The sequence below is a fragment of the Boleophthalmus pectinirostris genome, unplaced genomic scaffold (assembly GCF_026225935.1).
Source record: "Boleophthalmus pectinirostris isolate CB_2022bp ecotype Guang Dong unplaced genomic scaffold, ASM2622593v1 HiC_scaffold_10, whole genome shotgun sequence".
NCBI classification, from domain to species: Eukaryota; Metazoa; Chordata; class Actinopteri; order Gobiiformes; family Gobiidae; genus Boleophthalmus; species Boleophthalmus pectinirostris.
In genome coordinates this window covers 26,171,010-26,193,148 of record NW_026570971.1, presented here as the reverse complement: position 1 = coordinate 26,193,148, position 22,139 = coordinate 26,171,010, and the positions used below count along the sequence as shown (strand labels likewise).

At 36.4% G+C, this 22,139-nt stretch overlaps 1 protein-coding gene across 1 annotated transcript in view; it reads left to right on the top strand.

Annotated features, from left to right (window-relative positions):
- The window catches only part of pld1a (phospholipase D1a), a 44,800-nt gene continuing 22,661 nt past the window's right edge, over positions 1-22,139 (top strand). The window contains exons 1-8 of the mRNA XM_020921726.2: positions 1-160; positions 13,232-13,444; positions 14,160-14,329; positions 15,632-15,774; positions 17,073-17,184; positions 17,343-17,408; positions 19,404-19,462; positions 19,589-19,681. Coding sequence (XP_020777385.2) covers positions 13,267-13,444; positions 14,160-14,329; positions 15,632-15,774; positions 17,073-17,184; positions 17,343-17,408; positions 19,404-19,462; positions 19,589-19,681 — 821 coding nt within the window. The 5' untranslated portion in view covers positions 1-160; positions 13,232-13,266. The remainder of the gene's footprint in view (positions 161-13,231; positions 13,445-14,159; positions 14,330-15,631; positions 15,775-17,072; positions 17,185-17,342; positions 17,409-19,403; positions 19,463-19,588; positions 19,682-22,139) is intronic.

Below are 22,139 nucleotides of genomic sequence, written 5' to 3'. Positions count from 1 at the left end.
GACGGGAGGGCTGCATAAACACCGCTGTCACGTTTTGGCTGTTTTTAGTCTGTTTTTTTTTTTTTTTAACTTATCTCCGCTCACTTTTTTTTTTTTTTGCGCAAGTGGAACAGGCAAAAACCCGAGCAACATGTGGGCTGCGCGGCCACCAAACGAGCAGGTTGGGAATGTCTACCAATGATTTTACAGTCTTGTCAACTTACTGTGCAAAAAAAAAAGTGTTTACGTGTAGCTTCTTTTCTTGTTACGTGGTTAAACTATTCATATATCGTTGAATGTAGTTTGCGTAAAATGGCGAAAAAAAATCTCTCTGCACTGTTGTTTGCTCCCATAGGAAAACATTTTACGAGCTGCCACCTTTCTCATTCTCTTGGGAAGGTAGTTATCGCATCTGACTGTCCATGGGAACGCAGAGGAGATTTAGCTTTTCTTTTCTCTTGTCCACATGCTCTCTCCGTCGGTACCAAGCCCTTTCTTGTGTTGTCTTTTTGCAACTGTATACGCACGTTACGTTGACTGCTGACCTCTGGCATTCGCTCTCTGTCTGTCCATTGGCACCCGCAGCCAAAATCCACAATGACCCAAATACAATGCTATCTTTATTGCTATTCCTGTTGGGACTTTAACTCTGAAGCGTATTTTCTATGTATCTTTTCAATTGAGGATCTGTTACCTTCTTTTTTTTTCAATGGATGACTTTAACCAGCTCTACCTTACATTCCTTCAATTACAGGTGGCTTTATTGCTCAATAATTACCTTGAAAAACAGACATTCTGACTGTGAGCGGGGTCGCCTCTCCACAGATCTGAACTTGGCCTGGTTTGGTCTCCATGATGATAAAAAGGTTTAATGTCATACTGTGAAACATTTCTGCCAGAGCAATAACAAACGCAGGGGGTGGACCCTCCACTAGAAATGTGTTCAATAATCAATAGTAATTTGCTGGACAGTGAAAGAATAGCAAAGAAGTCCAGGAATGTGTGCCAATATTTTGGTCCTCTTACATAATGTGTAGTTTTGTCCTATTGTAGTCCTGCGTTGTTAAGGATTTTGTCTTACATGGCAGATTGAGGAAATGAGTTACAGATGTGGGGCACAGTGGAGATTGTTTTGTGGCATCTTTAACCAAAATAATCCCCCACAGCCGTTGCGGTAGAGATTGGTACAATTTTAATGTTATTACTGTTACTTTTTTTTTTTTTTTTCATTCAAGTTGCAGTCTAGAGGGAGGTTTCAATGTAGCAATGTAACAGTATAATTGGTGTCATTTCATTTTACCTTTTACTCTAAATGACTTCCCAGGCAGGAGTAATTTTAGGTTTATGAGAGACAAACCTTATAATTTGGATTTAAATCTGGTTTTCTTGTCATGGCACCCTGAATGACGACTGCTGTTGGGATTATCTAAGGACTGTAAACATATACATATCCATTCAAAAGGTGCATGTATTCTTTCAAAGTAAGTGTAAAGTGATATTTCTGTACATTTGTGGTTAATTTCACAATCCATTCACCTTCATTTAAAGGAACATTTCTTATTCATTCATTCAATCAATTTGATTATCGTTTATAGAGATAATCCTAAAATAATTGAAAAAGAAATAGGTAGGGGCGATCTATCTTTTTCAGATCCAATACCAGTATTGATACTTTGACTTTAAATATATTCCGATACCTGATATAACCTGATACCAGTGTAAGGTGGAAAATAGGACTGTTATCAGCTTAACTGTTATCATGGCGCTGATACCCGATCCAGCGACTTTTTCAGTATCTGTGCCAATATTGTATACCAGTATCATATCGGTTGCCTGACCAGCCAGTCCCTTCTACATTCTGTTTAATCCAGAAGGGTTTGCCCTTTATCTCAGAAAACAGAAAACTGAAAACAGTCCAACCACAGCTGCTAATTTGTAGCACTTGTCCTTAAAACATGGAAGACATCTCTCCAAAATTCTTGTAACATTCAGAACAAAATATATAACTTCTTTTGCCTCATATAAATAATAGTTTGGTGCTTCGATTGATGATTCTGTAAAAATCCGTGCTGCTTCTCAGTCTTTTATGTAGGTCTCCTTTGTAATGTGTAAACAGCAATGTTTGCTTTAGACATGAACTGAGCATGCAGAGTCTCTTTGATTGGTTAATCCGCCTGTCAATCACAGTCTCTGAAATCAGGGCCACAGCATATGCCTCCAGATCCACTTGTCTTGGTGAAGTTTTGTCAAAGCGTGTGGTTCTGGCTGGTCAGGTAATCAAATGACAATGGTAGTATTACTTCCATCATTCAATCATATAATTGTATTTCATATATACTCATATTATATATTAAATGCTTCAGTTGGATAAATGTGAAAACACGGTAAAATTATCAACAAGGTAATGGTTAAGGTGCAATTACTTTTTCTCTGCATTTGACCCATCCTTCAGTGCCACTGGGACCTTCATCAAGAACAATGAGCACTACACCACTATGTGCTATGAGTCCCATCTCCATGATCTTGAACTAGGCCTGGTCAGGACTATTTTAGCTGCAGGATTTTACCTGTGGTGCTTGTTCTGGTTTGAAAACAAATGCAGAAAAACGATTTAGTACCCCTTCAGAAGAAAAAAACTAAAATTTGTTCCATGTTTATTTTTCATCAGCACTTTTTGCAATCTAATGTTTGCATATCTTCAATCATTTTTGTGAATGTTTTGATCATTTCATATATTGGCCACCTCTAATACAATCTCTAATAAACAAAATGACTGAGGGATTACACAGACACCTCTAATCCATGCTATTTCTACCATTAATAATACTGTTCAGTTTAGGATTTGAAGAAACTTTCCAAAGCCGCCTGGAGTATACATCTCCATTTTATAGACCTTTTCTGTTTGCATACTGTTTACTCAACACCCAGTCCATGCAGTTCATCTTTTCTAAATACCCCCAATATAATCCATATTTATCATAACATTTCCATGCTCGGTGTTGATTGAGTGAGACCACAGTTCCTCCCAGTTACAACGATGCTTTGTTTTTCACAGCAGTGCGTCCAGCCATGATGACGTCTGCTTCTTTGGGTCATGTCTTCCTCCTCACGCTGTGTGGTGGTGATTAGATAATAGGCAGCTTTGGAGTGGGCAGAGAGAGAGGTGCCACTGGACCTCTTCATGCTTGTCTTCTTTCTCTCTCTCTTTCTCTCTCTCTCTCTCTCTCTCTCTCTCTCTCTCTCTCTCTCTCTCTCGCTCTCTCTCTCTCCGTACCATCTGTGCCATGACCAGCTTGGCACCGTGCGTAATGTACAATAAATGTCAGGCTATATAGTACTATAAATGCACTTGTTACCATAGTATTATTCATCGGTATTCACTGGTGAGGTTTAAATGGTTATGAATGACTGTTACTGTGAAAGCTCTTACAAAGTACCTCTTGAAATACCACTTTAGATAAGTGATGGATTTTAATAACATTATATAATTTATAGTATAGTAAAGTTAAGGGAAACAGAAAATTGCAATACTTTTTTCATTTTTCTGACAAACATTGAGATTATGATAAAATGTTATTTATATCTTTTATATACATGTCCAGAAACATTAACATTTGAGAGAACTGATAATATAAGAATCACATTATATTTCAGAACATGATTGTAAAAGTCTGAACTACAGGGTTGGCAGTGTTTTTCTTAGCAGATTAATTGATAATATAAAACACTTTACTCACATTGCCTAATATGAAAGTGGTGAGTGCGTGAGTTTGCTGGTGGTTGGAGGGGCCGATGGCGCGGGTTGGCAGCCTCGCTTCCGCCAGTCTGCCCCAAGGCAGCTGTGGCTTCAGTAGTATCTTACCAGCAACCAGTGTTGAGTGAATGAATAATGAAATGTAACGCTTTGGGTATCTTGAAAGGTGCTATATAAATTCAATGATTAATTAAATAATAAAAACAATAGGACATTTTGTTGTTTGCAAATGACTTTAAAGTGCACTGTGTAACTTTTCAGGTGGAGAGTTCATCATTTGTTTGTCTCCATGGAGATGTTATTGCTTTGTCTAGAATGTTCCACATTAGAGGTTAAACTTGTCTATCTCAAACCAGGACTAAACCTGGACTAAACACGGACCAACCCCAGATTTAAGACAGACTAAACCTGGGTTTAACCTGACCTTAACCCGGATTTAACATTTATTTAACCCGGATTTAACCCGGATCTAACCCGGATTTAAACTGGATTTAACCTGAACTTAACCTATAAACCAGAGTCATTGAGTCAGACTAAGCCAGAATTAAACCAAGACTGTATTAATTTAAATATGAATTATGTTGCAGTATTTGGTGTATTATAGAATGAAATATCATTTTGAATTATTAGGAAAATTGAGTCCTAGTCTTTGTGCTAGTCCGAATCCCAGAGAAATGGAGATAAAAGGAGGGACCAAATCACTAACTTCACACAGTAATAATTCTTACAGAAAGACTGGATTTGAAACCTGACCTTATTTTGGAAAACCACATTTAAAAACACTCATGAATTCTTGAATCCTAAACAAAACCAATTGATTTTGGCTATGTGTGTCTCATCTTCACACCTCAGCAGTGACAGTGATGCGTTTCACAACTTTATATTTCTCCTGACACCACATGAATAAGCAGGACAGTAGCAGCCGCGTTCATGTTGACATACTGTTAATGGTTAGCCAGGCCCGCAGTGTTCCTTTGAATAATTTTACACTTATTGATCACAAGACTCCAAATGCAGCCATTGCAAAAGTTTAACAGAGAATCTATGAGATATTGTTTTAAGAGAAGTTTCCTGTGAATAATTTTTATGGCAGGACATACCAAACTGTGACGAAAATTAATATCTATGAATAGCTTCTTTGTGAGACTGTGGATAATGGTTAATCTTTTATCTAAGAGTATTCAGTTAAAATAAATAAACTTCTCCTTTGGGTGTAACAATATTTATACTTGTTTGAGATTCAGTTTATGGCAATTTGGTCCTCATAATGTGCCATTTTAAATTTATCCTAGCTCAAACCTGATGATTTACATCAGGTTTTACAATTAGACTTTTTGGTTTCAAAATCAGGATTCAGTTCACATTCACAGTGCACAATTTAAACTGAGAGAAGACAGAAATATGAGGAACTTGAACTGATATCCTGATTGGACATATATATGGTGAATTGATTTAAAATTAATTACCAGACTATTTACTGGCTGTAGCTGGCCCAGAAAGTCACATAATGTTTGAACTTTTATTTATACAGAGCTGTTCTGTTGTTACTTGAGAGATAAGTAACAGCTACATAACACATCTGGATCAGTTTTGTCTTATTTTATTTTTATTGTAAGTAAGTAAGTGCAGTTTTCAGTCTCTGCGCTAGTATCGGTTATTAGCAGATACTTAAAGCCATAGTATGGGAATCGGTATTGGAACTGAAAAAGCTGTATTGATGCATCCCTAAAAGTAATACAAGGATCCCATGCATTTGAGAACAAGGTCTGAAATACCAGATCAGCCAGCCAGAGGAGATGATGCCCTGAAATCTTCTTTTGGAAGGGCAAAAGCTAAATTTCACCACCACAACGCTAGGAGGCTAGGATTTAAGCCTGGCATTAGTGTTAAGTTTAACATGAACCATCTCCAATGCAATAGAAGCACAGCACAGACTCAGCATCATCAATCAGCACATCCTCTGTCACAGAAAGAACACACATATATTCCTCTGAGTCGTGTCCTTTAGTCTGACAGAAGCTGACCACATCAGGGCACAAGGAGCAAGCTGTTTTTTTTCATTGCTTATAGTTTATGTAAATTAGTCATGTGGTTTTAAGTTTTGTTTCTGTAAAGCGTAAACAAATGTGCGCAAACGGTGCAGCGTCAAATCGTCAGTGCAGGACTCTGGTGTGATGTAAGTTTCTTCGATGTTTACAAATGTTCATGTGCACTAAAACTTGATTTGAAAAAAATCGTGGATGAAATCGAAATCACAATATCTGCCAGAAAAAACGTTAAAATCGTTGAGCCCTAGTTACAGCATACAGTAAAATAGCAGCTTTTACTATTTGGTAATTGCAACACTTAAAATTTTGACTTGATAGCCTTATATTGTATTGTGCAGCCTTAATGATGACCAGTGTCTTAGAGCTGGGGTTAGTTTTGTGTTATACTATTCAGTTTAGCCCGATTTAATTCAAATATTGAGCGATCGCAATTTGTCCCTTTCCAGGTTCTACAGTTTGCTGTTTTATTAATTTTTGGTTTCTAACACATCAACTTTGAGGACATGTTCCTTCGCTTCTATCCCACCCACAAATGGAAAAAACTGCTGTGAGTTTGCATGTCTGTGGTTCTAATCCTGGTCTCTTTTTTTTTTTTTTTTTTACTTGTGAGTGTCATCATGCCAAAAACAGAACATCTACATTTTTTGACAAACATTGAAATTACGAGGAAATTTGCTATTTATTTCTTTATATTTTATATTATTTATTTTGTTTGACTTAAAGGTGCACTGTAACTTTTCAAGAGGGTGGTTCATCATCTGCTTGTCTCCATAGAGATATTATTGCTTTGTCTTGACTGTTCCACGGTAGAGATTAAACATATGTATCTCAAGGGAGACAATTATAGGATACATTACAGGTCAGATCTGTGGAGAGGCGATCCTATTCACAGAGAGAATTATTGTATTTTTGAACAGTAGAAACATCCGTAATGAATAAATGCAAGTAACAGACCCTCTACCAGAAAAGTTGCGCAATGCACCTTTTAAATGATTGCAGTCTTTACAATATGGAAATTTGACTCAGTTTATACTGTAGCTGTAAAGACATTATTTAATTGTTGTACTATACTTAATACATCTCATCCTGCTCTCCATCCTTCATGAACAACAGCAGTCTTTGAGTCATCTGGAATCCAAGCCAAGTACAACTTCGGGAGGAGAAACCGGTTTTCTTAAAAATTTAGAAATTTTGTAATCTGTTTGAGTCAAGCACCATTGTATCCTAGATCATTTATTGAGGACCACAAAATGTACAACAAATATATTACAGTAAAGGAACAGCTAAACATATTCAGTTTTTTGGATGACTTATAAGTAAACATTAAACTATTAACCATTAAAGCTGCACTATGTAACTTTTTATTTGAGGGTCTGTCGTGTCTGTCTGTCACCTGCGTCTTTCTGTAAATATGTCACTACTCTGCATTGAATCTTCCACAGTATGGCATTAAACAGATCTACATTACATTTATTCAATTACAGGTGTTTTTATAGGTCAAAAATACATCAAAAACAGGCATTCTAACTGTGAGCGGGTTTTCCTCTCCACTGATCTGGCCTGTAACTTGGTCTGGTTTAGTCTCTGTGAAAATGGAAGATTTAATGCCATACTGTGAAACATTCCAGACAAAGAAATATCAACTCTGGGGAGAAAAGCATTTGATGGACCCTCCACTGGAAATGTTAGTCAGATCCGTGGAAAGGTGACTCAGCTCAAAGGGTTTTTGTGCCATAAAAAAAGAACATGTGTAAATGTAACATATGATCTTAATACAATAATTGTCCCTTCTTAAGACAAAGCAATAGTACATCCATGGAGACAAAATGCAGCCAACTCCCCGCCAGAAAAGTTACATAGTGTAAGTTTCATGATCAAGTATCAGTTACACATTAGTGGAAGTCCAGAGCGCTTTATTTTGAACATATCTAACTTGCACTATGACTTGCAATACAACTTGAGTTTTGGAACATTTCCTTCACCCAAGCCCAAGGGCCTATATAACACTATTTTCTGTTTTCACAAACAGACCTGGAGTTGTGTTTTGTTTCATTCACACATGTTTAACACACAAATACTGCATATTGAATTCTTCTCTTAAACAGAAAACACTCTGTTCCACCTTGTGATGTCATGTGCTAATAGAGGAACTGCTCCATTGTGTTTTTAAACTTCACTAGAATCACTTGGATGATTTCAGCACTGGAGTTGCCAATCTCTACTAAACAAAAGATAAAATTTAGCTGTTAAGTTGAAAACTACCGCCTCATGACATCACAAGGTGGAACAAAGCATTTTAAGCTTTGAGTAAACCTTTATTATTAGTCTGTCTGCCTCTCCAAACATGTCTGAATGAAACGAAACACAGCTCCAGGTACGTGTTCGATGAGATCACTGCATTTTAACATGGCTTGAAGCTCACACAAGAGTCAATTTTGCGTAACAGGACAATTTAATGTTATAATATCTGAGCATGTATGAGGATCATCTTTGGTTTGGTGGCAGTTTCTTCCCACATGAGAAAGACTCAAGAAATTGGCTGCGAAACAGTTTATGAAGTGAACTGATGAAGACTTTTCCTGGAAGCTGCTTTTGTGCTGCCAAAGAAACCAAAGAGACGCCCAGTTTCAGATCATTTGAACACTTCTGAGGGAGAGAAGGCGGTGGGTGGGACATATGGGACCATCCATGTAATCCTAATTAGCAGTATACATGGAATATATAGGAATGTATGTAACTATATATTGCTGCGAGCTATTATAGGAGGGACAGAACTGTAGAGGTGCTACTTTTCAACATTTTTAAAGAGCTTGAATATTGGCGCACTATATAACTTTGTTGCTTGTCTCCGTGGAGATTTTATTGCTTTGTCTGCAATGTCCACCCTATGGCATTAAATTTGTCTATCTACGTATACTAGGGATGTAACAATGTCCAAATCTCACAGTACGATATTTTCACGATAGACATCTCATGGTACGGTATTTTGTGACAAAATTGTGAATATGCTATTTTTTCCTCTTAAAAATGCCTTGACAAGATTTTTTCAAACAACTGAGATTTAAAAGTGCTTAGAACTGCTATTTCTTCATGTAGTTTGCACCAAAACAGAGCAAAGGATCATGGTTGATGTAGTTCCCTCTGTTTTTTTTAGCTATTGCTGCACCATAACACTGAATTTAAGCAAAGAAACTTGTGATTCAATATATTGTGACTGCCCATGATATTATTGAGAGACTTTTGACGATGCAATATCACAATATTTTGGTTATTGTTACACCCCAATATATACACGAACTGATAATCTTACAAGGCTAAGTTACAGGTCAGATCTGTCTCGAGGCGGCCACCCTCATACATGTTTTTTCTAGTCTATTTGAGCTTTAAAACCACCTGTAATGAAATAGATGCAAGATATGTTTTAATGCATACTGTGGAACATTTCATGAAGACAAGCAGGTGTGTTGCAGTGATGTTACATACAAAATCCCACATCCATATGAACTGAATCTATATATGAAGCTAACCTTTATTATTCTTTTTATCCCACTTATATCTCTATTAAATCATCTCACAGTATGTTGATTCTCATCTAATTGACATTTAAAAGGCACAGTCCCACGTGAAGGAAGAGGCGGACACTGCTTCTGTACAGTATATTTTGGTTGCTCTTAGATCGCCATGACAACCCGGCAGGAAGCAGGAAACAGAACGCACTGCCCTGAAATACAGATAACCCATAATTTGCTCTAGCTGGGTTCGTGTCTCTAGGGCTGCTTTAGTGTGCATCTGCTTTGACATGTTCTGAACTTAGACCCCACAGCAGACCCCCTGCACCCCCACGGAGGCGCTTTGTGGGTCAAGCTTCTGTTGCTGGGTCGTGGTATTCTGGGAGAGGGGTGGGACATGGAGAGAGGCAGCAGTTAAAAATACCTATGGTTTTATGTGTCACAGGTATAAGGACATGCCATTGCCAAATTTTTCTTCTATGTACTGTAAAGAATATCTTGACCAATGAATGCAATTACTTTGATTTTATTGTAGAAAAGGGTTGGAGCTAAGTATATACGTATTTTTAAATTCCTTCCATGCCCCTTTTGGACATTTTACAAGGAGATAAAGAGGAAACGCTATCAGTTGTTTATGGTTTTTATTACTTAACTTGATAACAGATGTTTTATTATTCTTGTATTCCCAATGTTTTTAGTCATGTCTGTCCAAATTTATTGTTAGTGTCTGTTTTAGCAGTAGTTAAAGGCCCCATATAACTATAAAATGTACTCTTGTGAGCTTTAAACCATGTTATAATGCTGTTACCTCATCAAAAACAGACCTGGAGTTGTGTTTTGTTTCATTCACACATGTTTGAGTAAGCCTTTATTATTATGTCTACATATTCAAAGCTCAAAATGCTCTAATCCACCTTGTGATATCACGTGAGAGATGGGCAATTGCATGGCTGAATCATCCAACAACAGCATGTTTGTTTTTTTTGTTTTTTTGATGAGGAAACAGCATTATAACATGAATCAGAAATTGTGTAAGATGATTCCTGTTATAATGTGGTGGGCTATTCCAAAGATATACAGTAAGACTTTACGGAAATTACTTGATTCATACCATACCTTGATCCTGAATACAAAAATCGATTTTTTTCAGATTCAAATTATGTTTTAAATTGCTAATCACTATGGCAAATTATTCATCATTCTGAAGCCCATGGATATATGAATGAATTTGGCCTTGAATAGCCTTTAATATCAATTCCTATGTTCCATCAAAGCAATGTCCTTTTTTTGTACCATGAGAGCCAAAGTATTAAAGGGCCATCGGAAGCCACTAGAAGACAAACACGGACTATAATAAGCCTATCTATATTTTAATGTGATTTGAAAGTATTTATTGCATTCTCAGTTGCAGTGGTAAAAGAAATGGTTGCATAAGTCGGAGAGTGCAGTATCTGATGCCGGCTGGTGGCTCTGCGTGTTGGAGCTTGTTCAGGAGGACTGGAAATGTTTACTGTAAGCTTTGATGTGTTCATTGGTCTGCCCCGCTCAACAAGAATTTCTATTTGGAGATATTAAAGGTTACACAAAATTGACTCTTGTGGGCTTTAAGCCGTGTTATGTTGTTACCTCATCAAAAACTTGGCTGGAGTTGTATTTTGTTTAATTCATATTCTGTCTATATCTCCGAAGCCCATAATGCTCCGTTCCACCTTGTGATGTCATGAAGTGGTAGTTTTCAAGTTAACATTTGTGTTGTGAAATTGTAAAATTCAGGGCTGAATTCATCCACATGTTTCTAGTTAAGATGTATGGAATAAAAAAAATGGAGGAGAGCACTGTATTACCACATGACATCACAAGGTGGAACAGCGTGTTTTCCCATTTGAGAGAGGACCTCGGGAAAAAAATATTTGGAGGATTTGTGTTTTAAACATGTGTGAATAAAACTAAATAAAACTCCAGGTATTTGTGATGAGGAAACATTATAACATTATAGTGTAACCTGGGCCCTTTAAGATGATGATTGTTTTAGAAGTAACAACTTAAAACATTCTATACTCAAAACATTTTACTTTGCATTTATTATTTTTTATTTTATTTTGAAAGTCAGGTTCATAAAGCTGAATACGTACTATAGGAATTCAATGACAATGTTTTAAGCATTTCAGAATATTGATGTTACTATACATAAAATTATGTTTCATGATATTTCTTCTCCAGAAAGAAGTCTCACACACTGTCTGTCTTGCAGCATCAGTCATTTCATCAGCAGACAGTTTCTTCTTCTCTTGTTTTTCTGTTGTTAAATGATGTTTCTTCTCAAATGTGTTGAAAATGATTGATCTTTTATTTACAGAGCCCTTTACAACACTCTTTAACACACAAGGCTGGCTTAGTTGTCTTAGTCCTGCTGTAGACTACTTCAGCTTTGTTTGGTCCTGGTAAATCGCATCTGGTTTAAATCTGGAGGCACTCAGAAGGCCAACTATTTTCTAAGGTGGAAGGTGTTATGGAAAGTTTGAGAAGCAGTGGGCTGATATGGATTGTTACTCCCCCAGTATGGCTTTAAACTTATCTATCTTGCATTATCTTGCATTTATTCAGTAACAGATTTTTTATTGCTCAAAAATACCTCATACAGTCTCCTCTCCACAGATCTGAACTGTAGCTTGGCCTAACGACTCTACTTGTCTCTGTGAATATAGATCAGTTTAAAGATCCTATATTACACAAAATTGAGTCTTGTGAGCTTTTAGCCATGTTAGAATGTTGTTACTTCATCAGAAACATACCTGGAGTTGTGTTTGCTAAAATATATTATAATAACTAAGAGCAAAAAAAATAATAAATAAACTGGCATTCTCACTGTGGGCGGGTTGCCCTTCCACAGAACTGACCCGTAACTTGGTCTGGTTTGGTCTCCATGAAGATAGATTTAATACCACACTGTGAAACATTCCAGACAAAGTAATAACATCTCTATGGAGGAAAGCATCTGACTGACCCTCCACAGGAAAGTTACACGATGCAGCTTTAATTGGCCCAGCCGTTGTGGATTTACCAAAATTGCAGAATCAGAGTCAGAGCCGTACCACCACGCCTAAGCCTCCTCAGCCTACCATTATGTCAGTGCAGTGAGACACAGGCTGGTTTGTGCTGGGGCCTGAATGACGACATCTCCTGAGTCACGCTTTGTGTTTTTTATGACTAATGCTCAAACTGCTCGTGTGCTGCTTTTGGCTTGTACCATCAAGTATTATCCAGCGTCACTGAGTTAACAATATTTAGAGTAACTTATACTTCCTGTGCTTTAGGTCTTGGTTCTCGGTTATAAACATAAACAATAGAAAGCTCTTTGTTTATGGCGATAAGTAGTTGATAGATTAATGTTTAAATAGTAAAATTATTCTCACCGTCATAATGTTTTATGGCTGTGTTCTGTTTCATTTCACTACTGCCGTTATCATACCACTGACATGCCAAAAGTGCATTTAAGTGCAAATTTTGACATTGTTTTACAGTTTAAACATGGTATGGAGTTGTAATACTAAAATTTCAACATAGGTTTCGATACTAAGGGAAAGACTTGATACTCAATACCAATTTCAGCACCACAATGAAAATAGAAATATTTTGTTAAACAATAAACAATGTTTTAATTCTAACTTAAATAAAGTTATTATAAAGTTAATTCCTTTTAATATTACCAAATGGTCTTGTACTATTTTTGGAAAGGAAAGATCCAACTTCATCCTATTTAATGTTTTCTTTCAGTATCAACTATTGATCACCCTAATTAAAAGTTTCTTTGTGTATCGAGTTTTACATAATTATCTTATCTAAAATACAGCCAATGCCATGTCCATTTGTCCATTTAGATTAGACAAAATCCTGTCATACTCACATTTCTGTGTTTAAATATGTCTTGTCTTATTTCTTAGGTCTGCCCTGCTCTGCCGGGGTTCAGCTGCTAAGCATGCGGCCTAAAGCCCCGCCCACAACCAGTAGCCTTAACTTGGTGACCTCTGAGGAGACAGGTCAAAGGTCAGACGAACAAGACGGAATCACAATGGCTGAACTTGTGGAAAGTCTGGATGCAGGAGAGCTGGACATTGGAGATGGGGAGGAGATAGACTATGATGGAAACATTTTAGGTATTGTTTTTTTTACTTAGTGTTCATTTTTTTATTACAGTAAAAAACATTATTTTATTACATGATTTATACTCACTGCAGTAACCAATAAATATTTATTTATTGCAGTTCATATTTTTTTTAACAATATATAACATTTAGAATACTTTTTGGGGGATAATTCTACTTTAGGCATTGATTTCAGTAGTTTAATTTATTATTATCTATATTTACTTACTTCAGCAATATATCACATTTCAAAATTTGTTATCGTGACAGGCCTAAAACTACAAACATTTCTGTTAAGTCCGAAATCCGCTGCTCACATGCTTAAGCTGACATAATATTGGCAGAAAAAACTGAATTAATTGAGTCATTTATTTTGATTAATTGCCCAGCCCTAATAACAAATATCTTCAAGGAATAGCAAACGAATTTTGACACCTCAAGTTTGCTTTAAAATCGCTTTCTGTTGGTCATAGTTGGCCTGCGCTTCACTTGAAAATTGAAAGAAGATGTCTGCATGCCCATTTCCTTCATAAAATATTGGTCAAGTGAATCAAGCTCAGCATTTGACCTCAACACCAAAGCATATTACACAATTTCTCCATGTGGGCTTCCAGTACTTTCAAAAAGAAGCATCCTACTCACTTCTTTGCAGCCAAATCAACTCCTACATTAGCCAGTGTTTAAACGGAGTGCCCTAACTCTATTATTCTGTGTTTTATTTTACCAGGGGACTGTCGGATACCCTTTTCAGCCATTTATGCCCTAGTGGGTTTCAAAGAGGCCAATGCCAAAGTGTACATGCCCGCTGTGCCCATCACGGCGCGCATCCTGGAGGTGGAGAGGTTCACTGCAGCTCAGGATCGCTTCAACCTCTCCAACCACAGGAGCGTCAACAAGGTATACAATATTTTAGATGGATTTTTGTATTATTATTGCATAGCTGTGGCAGGGATTATATCAATTAATTTTATTTTCTATCTAATCATTTATTTCAGCGTGAGGATCATATTCAGTACATGGTATTAAAGGGCCCATTTTAAGGTGTTTTCTGATTTATGTTCTGATGTTATTTCCACATCACAAACATACCTGGAGCTGTGTTTTGTTTCATTCACTCATGTTTAACACAGCAAAACACTCTGTTCGACCTTTTGATGTCATGTTGTAATACAGGAAGTGTTCCACTGTGTTTTTAAACTCCGAATGCCCATGTCTACTGGACTAAAGGTAACAGGTTGCTGGTCAACCTGAAACTTCATGACATCAAGTGAAACAGACCATTTTGAGCTTTGGAGATGTAGACAGACTAATCATTACTTAAACATGTGAATCTGGTTCAGGTATATTTTGATGAGATAACAGCATGGTAACATGAATAAAAACCCACAAGAGTCAGTTTTATGTAATATAGGACATTTAATTAATGTGCACCTAATATAGTACTAAATGGCAAACCAGAAGTTGCCGTGTAGTGAAATCAGTTATGATTATGGGAAACTTTTTTCTCTGCTTTTTACTAGTTATTTGTTAACAACTGAAATGATTTTCTGGTCCTGAAAGTACAGCTACAGAAAAAGTTCCAAGTTAATCTTACATGCAAATGCCTTAGGAATGGGTCATCAATATATAAGATTTATAAATATAATTTATAATGTTAAGTTAATGACTAATACTTGAACACATTAATGAATCAGAGTAAATATGTGTGAATGAGAAGCTTTCTACCATGTGATAATGTTGTTCCCTCATCAAAAACTTGCCTGAAGAGGTTTTAGATTTCATCCATGCATGTGAGTAATTTAGCGATCTCTCTTGGGCCCTATTCAACTCCTTCTTACAGTTAGCTGTACAGTCCTATCCAAAGCTCAACCCACAAGCCAACGTCACCCATGCTCCCACATGGCAATTCTCCATAAATATAAACCTGATGCAATGTGCAGTAGTTTCATTAGCAAAATGCACGCCGATTGTATTGTTTTTGGTGAATATAGCATTTTCCAAACAACGAAAGGTAATATTGTAATCTAAATATATTATTTGTTGTTGGCAATTATACCCCATAGATGTATAATACCCCCTCTTCAAGTTACGGTATTTCTGCCTATCCTTCCCAAAATGCTTTATGTTTTCACCACACACCCACAATTTCAGCTGCTTTCATAATGTCCAGCTGACCATTGCTGTTTTGTTATGTTTCAGTCTTTACCAGCTGTGTTTAAAATTGAGCTGAAACATGGAGAGTTCACCTGGGTCGTGAAGAGGAAAGAGAAACACTTTATGGAACTGCACCGAGAACTCAGGACCTACAAGACTTTTATGAGGATCCCTCTGCCCACCAGAAGGTACTAATATTACAGATATGTATACATATATAATATATGTAACCAAAATATGACCTTTTAATATAGTTTTTGAATTGTCTGGATCTATATTAGATCTATTATAGAACAACATAGTCATATAAACACTATAACTTAGTGTTAAAAATTACATTAAAGTCCAACCTTTTTCTTAGTGCCAAATTGAGTTTGAATTTTTATTTTCATAACAACATGTCTTTTTCGTAAAAACTGATTTTTGTGTACCATAAAATAAAATGATGTGTTAATGATATTTTAATCAACCATCACAGTTCAGAGGTGTTATCACTCAGCCAAGCCACAATAAAGTATTCCTAGAGTTCCATTACTTTAGTCATAAAGAGCTGAACTGGAGACACTCCCTTTTAAACTGTTTTATTGTACATCATCATCATTATCATTGTGCTCATCAATTTTCCATATCATTTTTCCAATCTGTAATCTGACCTTTGTAACTTCACTTGACCAACTTTCTCAGGCAATTGTTTTTAAACATTATCTATTGATGAAACATACTTTTTATAAATATATAAATTATTATAATTACTGTCCACATATTAAAGGCTCTATATTACTAAATAATGACTCTTGTGAGCTTTAAGCAATGTTAAAATGTTGGAGTTATGTTTTGTTTCATAGACACATGTTTGAGTAACCCTTTATAATTAGTCTGTCAACTTCTCCAAAGCTCAAATGCTTTGTTCCACCTTGTGATGTCATGAAGATGTTAAAGTTAAGTTAAGCTACCTTTTACATTTTGTTCAGTAGAGATCGAAAATTCCAGGTTCCAGGCTAAAAGTATTCAAATGATTTTAGTGAAAGTGTATAGAGTTTAAAAACACAGTGGAACACTTCCTGTTTTACCACATGACATCACAAGGTGGGACAGAGTGTTTTCTGTTTGAGATGACAACTAAATATACAGAGTTTGTGTGAATGAAACAAAACAAAACTCTAGGTATGTTTTTGATGACTAAAAAACATTATAACATAGATAAAAAATCACATAATATACGCCATTTAAACTAAGCATTTTCTGTCCTTTTGTTGGACTTCCCATTAACAACAAAAATAAGTTTTTTGGGGGGGTTTTATATTGGTCCCTTGTTATTTCATGCTCCCAAAACATTTAATTAAAAACTGCTCATTTGTCCATTGCTTCCAGCCATTTTGTCGATAACAACATTTCACTGCCAATGTTTATTAAGTATTTGCCTGCTCCCCTTTAATAAAATGCTTCCTGTTTATCTTTTAATTGGACCTGTGCCTTTGTTTTGCAGCCACACGGTGAGGAGGAGGACGGTGAGGAAGAGTGAGGTGAGAGAGATGCCCGTCCTGCCCAAAGGAAAAGGAGACGAGCTGGTGCGCGATGAACAGGTCTCCAGCAGAAGGGTAATTATCACACTAATTCTTATTTACCATAACACTTTAACATGCCATTGCCATCTTGTGCTCAAAACTGTTCTCAGAGCTACATATGTGCATGTCTGGATTTGTATAATAAAGATTTATAAAGAAATAGTGGTCTACATGGTGTATTGTTTCTGCAGAGGCAATTAGAGGACTATTTGAACAAGCTGCTGAAGATGGCAATGTATCGCAAATACCACCATACTGTGAGTAATCCTACTAATACTACATGCTATATAACTTCCCCTTAGAAGTACATGTTTATACTATGTTTTAAGTCTGTGCAATTAATCAACTTTTAATCAGAAGTACAAAATGGTTGCCCAGGACCTAGAATACACACTTCTCCAATACTTTATGAAGATGCAAATCTGGTCACTGTTTAATCTTCCAAAGTGCAGATGGGCATGATTAAAGGGTAGATTAGCCAATCAGAGACACGCATGTTCTGTCCGAAACAAATATGACTGTGAGAGATAAAGATAGAGAGAGATAGGGAGCGATAGAGAGAGAAAGAGCAAATTTTTTTCTTTGCAATTTAACCGGAGTTCAGGTAAACAGAACTGGAAAGGGCTCACTCTTACTCCTCTCTGGTGTTTTAGTTGGTGATGAAATGGGTCATTCCCTCTGGAGGGTTTCCTCTAGAATTTATTCTCCAGTGTGCTCCTTCATTTCACATGTGTCACTAAAATAAACAAATCTGATTGCACAGCTTGTTTGACCAGACTGATTTCTATAAAAATACAGAGAGATATTAGTATGAACTGCGCACAAAACTGTGTATTTGAGGAAAACGGCAACATCAATGAATTTCTGTTCTGAATTATGTGTCTTCAAAATTTGGAGAATAGATACTGATCTGCAGTGACTGAAAAGCTGTCAGTTTTTCCTCTATGGGTAAATTTTTGATACTACTCAAATAACTATTTGAACTAATTATGATTTCAAATATAACCTAAATTATTGTTAATCTTTTTCCATAATTGAGCAGCCCTACGTTTCTCTAAAACAATTATTAATCATTCCATATTAGCTTCTGTACATAATAACATAATAACATTATGTCATAGATTTACTGTGTAATCCACTGATTTAAGTGTAAACACAAGACAAACTGTACTCCTTTTGTGGGAGGCTGACATAGTTAAATCACTATTTACTCAGCGCTGTCTCTGTTTAATGTTGAAACATATTTACAACATTGAGCGTCTTGTAAACTCCAGGAGGAAAAGCAGACTCAGGAGTGCTGTCCAGATTTAAACCAGAAGTAATTTTGGACCTAAAATGTGAAGGCATCTGACTATATTACATTGAATTATGTAAAGTACGGCTGTGCAACATGAGTGAAAATGTGATATAAAATGTGATATTCAATATTTTTTATTTCTGCCATATTTGTACAGAATAACACAAATGTACATGACAGATTTTTGTTGCCTAGTGTGTGATTTATAAGTTTAGAGATTCAGTAAGAGAATCATGGCTAAAACCTGACATTAAAAAAAATAAATAAAAAAGTAATCTTATAGGTGCACTGTGGAACTTTCCAGGTAGAGGGTGCGACACTATGGAGATTCTTTTTTTAGCCTTGAATTTTTCACAGTATGGTATTAAATTTAAATCTGTTTCCAAGGAGAAAAGCACCAAGCCAAATTACAGGTCCAATTTGTGGAAAGATGGGCTTACAGTAGGGTGCATTTTCTTTTATTGTAAAAACACATAGTTAAAATAACAAGCAAGTTTAATGCCATACTATGGTACATTCCAAAGAAAACAGCCTCGCTACCGTATCTCCATGGACACAACCAGGTGCTGGACTCTTACTAGAAAAATTACATAGTATACCTTTTAACCAATATCACTATTTCAAGAACTGTGATGTTGTGATAATTATACAGTATTTATAAATATATGAGCGGCTAATTAGAAAATGAGAACTATTCTGCTCAGTTAAAAATATTGCAGATTTATTTGTGACTTTAATGTGTAGAAAACCTTATAAAGCACCGTTACCCACTACACAACAACAGCCCTCCTTAAAATACCACAGAGTTGCCAAGGCCACATATTAAATTGCACATGAATTAATAGATACATTTATTTTTATGAGCTGATAAATGTCTTCTCAAATACACTGAGTTAAATCTTTTAAACCTGTTGTGTGGTGTGAATACAGTGTGTGTGATCCTGTGTATTCTCAGATGGAGTTTATAGATGTGAGCCAGCTGTCTTTCATTCACGACTTGGGACCTAAAGGACTGTAAGTATTTTCACTTGAGTTTTGTTTTGAATTCTCTCCTCTAACCAGCTGTGCAAACATTGTAAGCTCTTAGGAATATTTATTTTAAGTTGCAAAATATTTAATTTTTTTTCCCTGTGTGTCCAGGGAGGGGATGATTTACAAGCGGTCAGGAGGACATCGCATACCGGGCATGAACTGCTGTGGTCATACTCAGGCCTGCTACCGCTGGTCCAAACGGTAATTATATTTTAGTGACACAAGTAAAAATGTAGAAAGAAAATGTCTGATGCTATGGGACTACTGAGGTGAAGAACTGGGAGAGACATTCAGAATCTCAAAATGCTGACATCAGTTACTTAAAGGTACACTGTGTAACTTTCTGGTGGAGGGTCCGCCACCTGCTTTTCTTCATGCAAATGTTATTGCTTTGTCTAGAATGTCCAACAGTATGGCATTAAACTAATCTATTTCCATGGAGACAAGCCTGCAATACCTCCAGGCCAAGTTACAGGTCAGATCTGTGAAGAAGTGAGCTTGTTCATTGTAGGAATGCATGTTTTCTGTAACATATTTGAGCAGTAAAACACCTGTAACTGAATAAATGCAACATCCATGAGTTTAATGCCATACCGTGAAAACTTTCAGGCAAAGCAATTATATTTCCATGGAAACGGGTCTGTGACTGAGTTCCTACCAGAAAAGTTACACAGTGCACCTTTAAAGGAGCTATAGCTGTTTTTTACTTCCTCACTTTCCCTTATGCATTCCGTCATTGTAATTATTCACCACAATGAGTTTACAGGCACTTTTCCCAACCTTCAGAGACTAGAGTGGAACTTTGTTGTCATGGTAAAGCATGCAAATGTGCAGTTCCTGATTATCAAACAATAAAACGCCTTAATTAAATGCAGACCGTATGGAGCTGACTGCTCAAATATGTGGGGAAAAAATGTGGGAGCTTTTAATATTTGTTACCACATCTTTATTATTGCTGCCAGTTTTGCTTCTCCTACAGCTACTGCTCTGCTTCCTGCACTTCCTGTACTGTGCTTCCTTAACATGCAGTCAATGCCTTCACAGTGCCAACAATGTATCATAAAAACTACTGAGAATTCTTAGTAAGGTTAATATTTTTGGCATAATGTTAAATGGAGGAAATTTGAGTATTTATTGAGGCCCAAAGGAATTTGATTCAACAACAAAGGGCAAATAAAGGTGCTATAGTGACGAACTACAGACCACTTTGACATGTTTAGTCTTGTCTTTATTATGTTTATATTTCAGAATTTATTTTCGATAGCTGTCACGGTCTTATATTATATTGTTTTTTTAGCTGTTCAAAAATATGTGCAACACTTTGGACCATAAAGATGACTTTATTATTATAACATTTAACATAGTAACATATGGACAATACAATTCTTTTATCTCATTCATTTTTAAAGGTCCTATATTATACCCCATATCCCCCAGTCCACCCCCTCCCCGGAGAGAGGGCTGAAATGATTCTAGTTAAGGTGTATGGAGTTTAAAAACACAGTGGAGCAAACTGTATTACCACATGACAACACAACGTGGAGTGTTTTCAGTTTCAGTCATCCTAAATATGCAGGATTTGTGTTTTAAACATGTGTCAATGAAACAAAACACAACTCCATGTATGTATGTATGTGAGAAACAACATTAAAACATAGATCAGAAAATAGCACAATATGGGCCCTTTAACTCTCTGGTTGAAATGGTGGTTTCAGATAATGCTTCAATTATGCTGTAGTACGTGTCCTAGTTCTCCCAGCCAAGTTCTTATGTGAGCTGTTGTTTTGTTGTTTATCCAAAGACAACATGCAGAGTCCCACACTGCTCACTGTGCCATCCACCTACCTCCCTGTGATCGGACTCTTCCTACACGCTCCCCTTCAAAACAATACAGCATGGTCCATCTGAGCAAACATTCGAAAGTCATAAAAGGACATCCTGTGGTTTAAAAAGTGGTGTGAAAATGCTATAGGTGATAAATGCTATAATAAATTAGTTGTTTATTGCTAAAATGTTTATGTAGAGAGTGCTAAATGGCTTGTTTTGTATGAATCCAAACCATAATTATATTGTCTTTATACAGACTGTGTTATTAGTTTTTAGACATATGTGACTGAGTGAGTGTGGCGTCACCCATAGTGTGCGGCTCCAGTCAAATGAAGCTCATCTTGGCAAGCAGTTATAGGGGTAAATTTGGTGCCAAGTTCCATGTTTACAACTCTGAACGCGAGTATAATAGCAACCAAAGAGCCAATCAAGAGCAAGGCTATTGAAGGTAATACCCCTTCTGCCCGCAGGTTTAAACCTGTTGCTGCTCATTGGTCTGTTGTTGATGTTCATATTTTGATTTGTGGACAAAATAGCAAAATATAAACACCAGTATAATAATAGAGGGGGTTAATATGAACATTTTAAGACCATAATCACGAAGCTCACAACAGCAGTAAAATGACTAGAAGCCAGAGTCAATGGAGCCAAAATATGCCCATATTTGGAACAGGTAGCATGTTAGCTATGCCCATTTCTATATACAGTCTATGGTACTAACTGTGATTAATTTAGTAGCAAAATCTGTAGTAGTGTAGCAATTATAGTTAAAGGTGCAATATGTAACTTTTTTGTCCACCACCAACTTCACCCCATGAGTGAGTTACTGCTT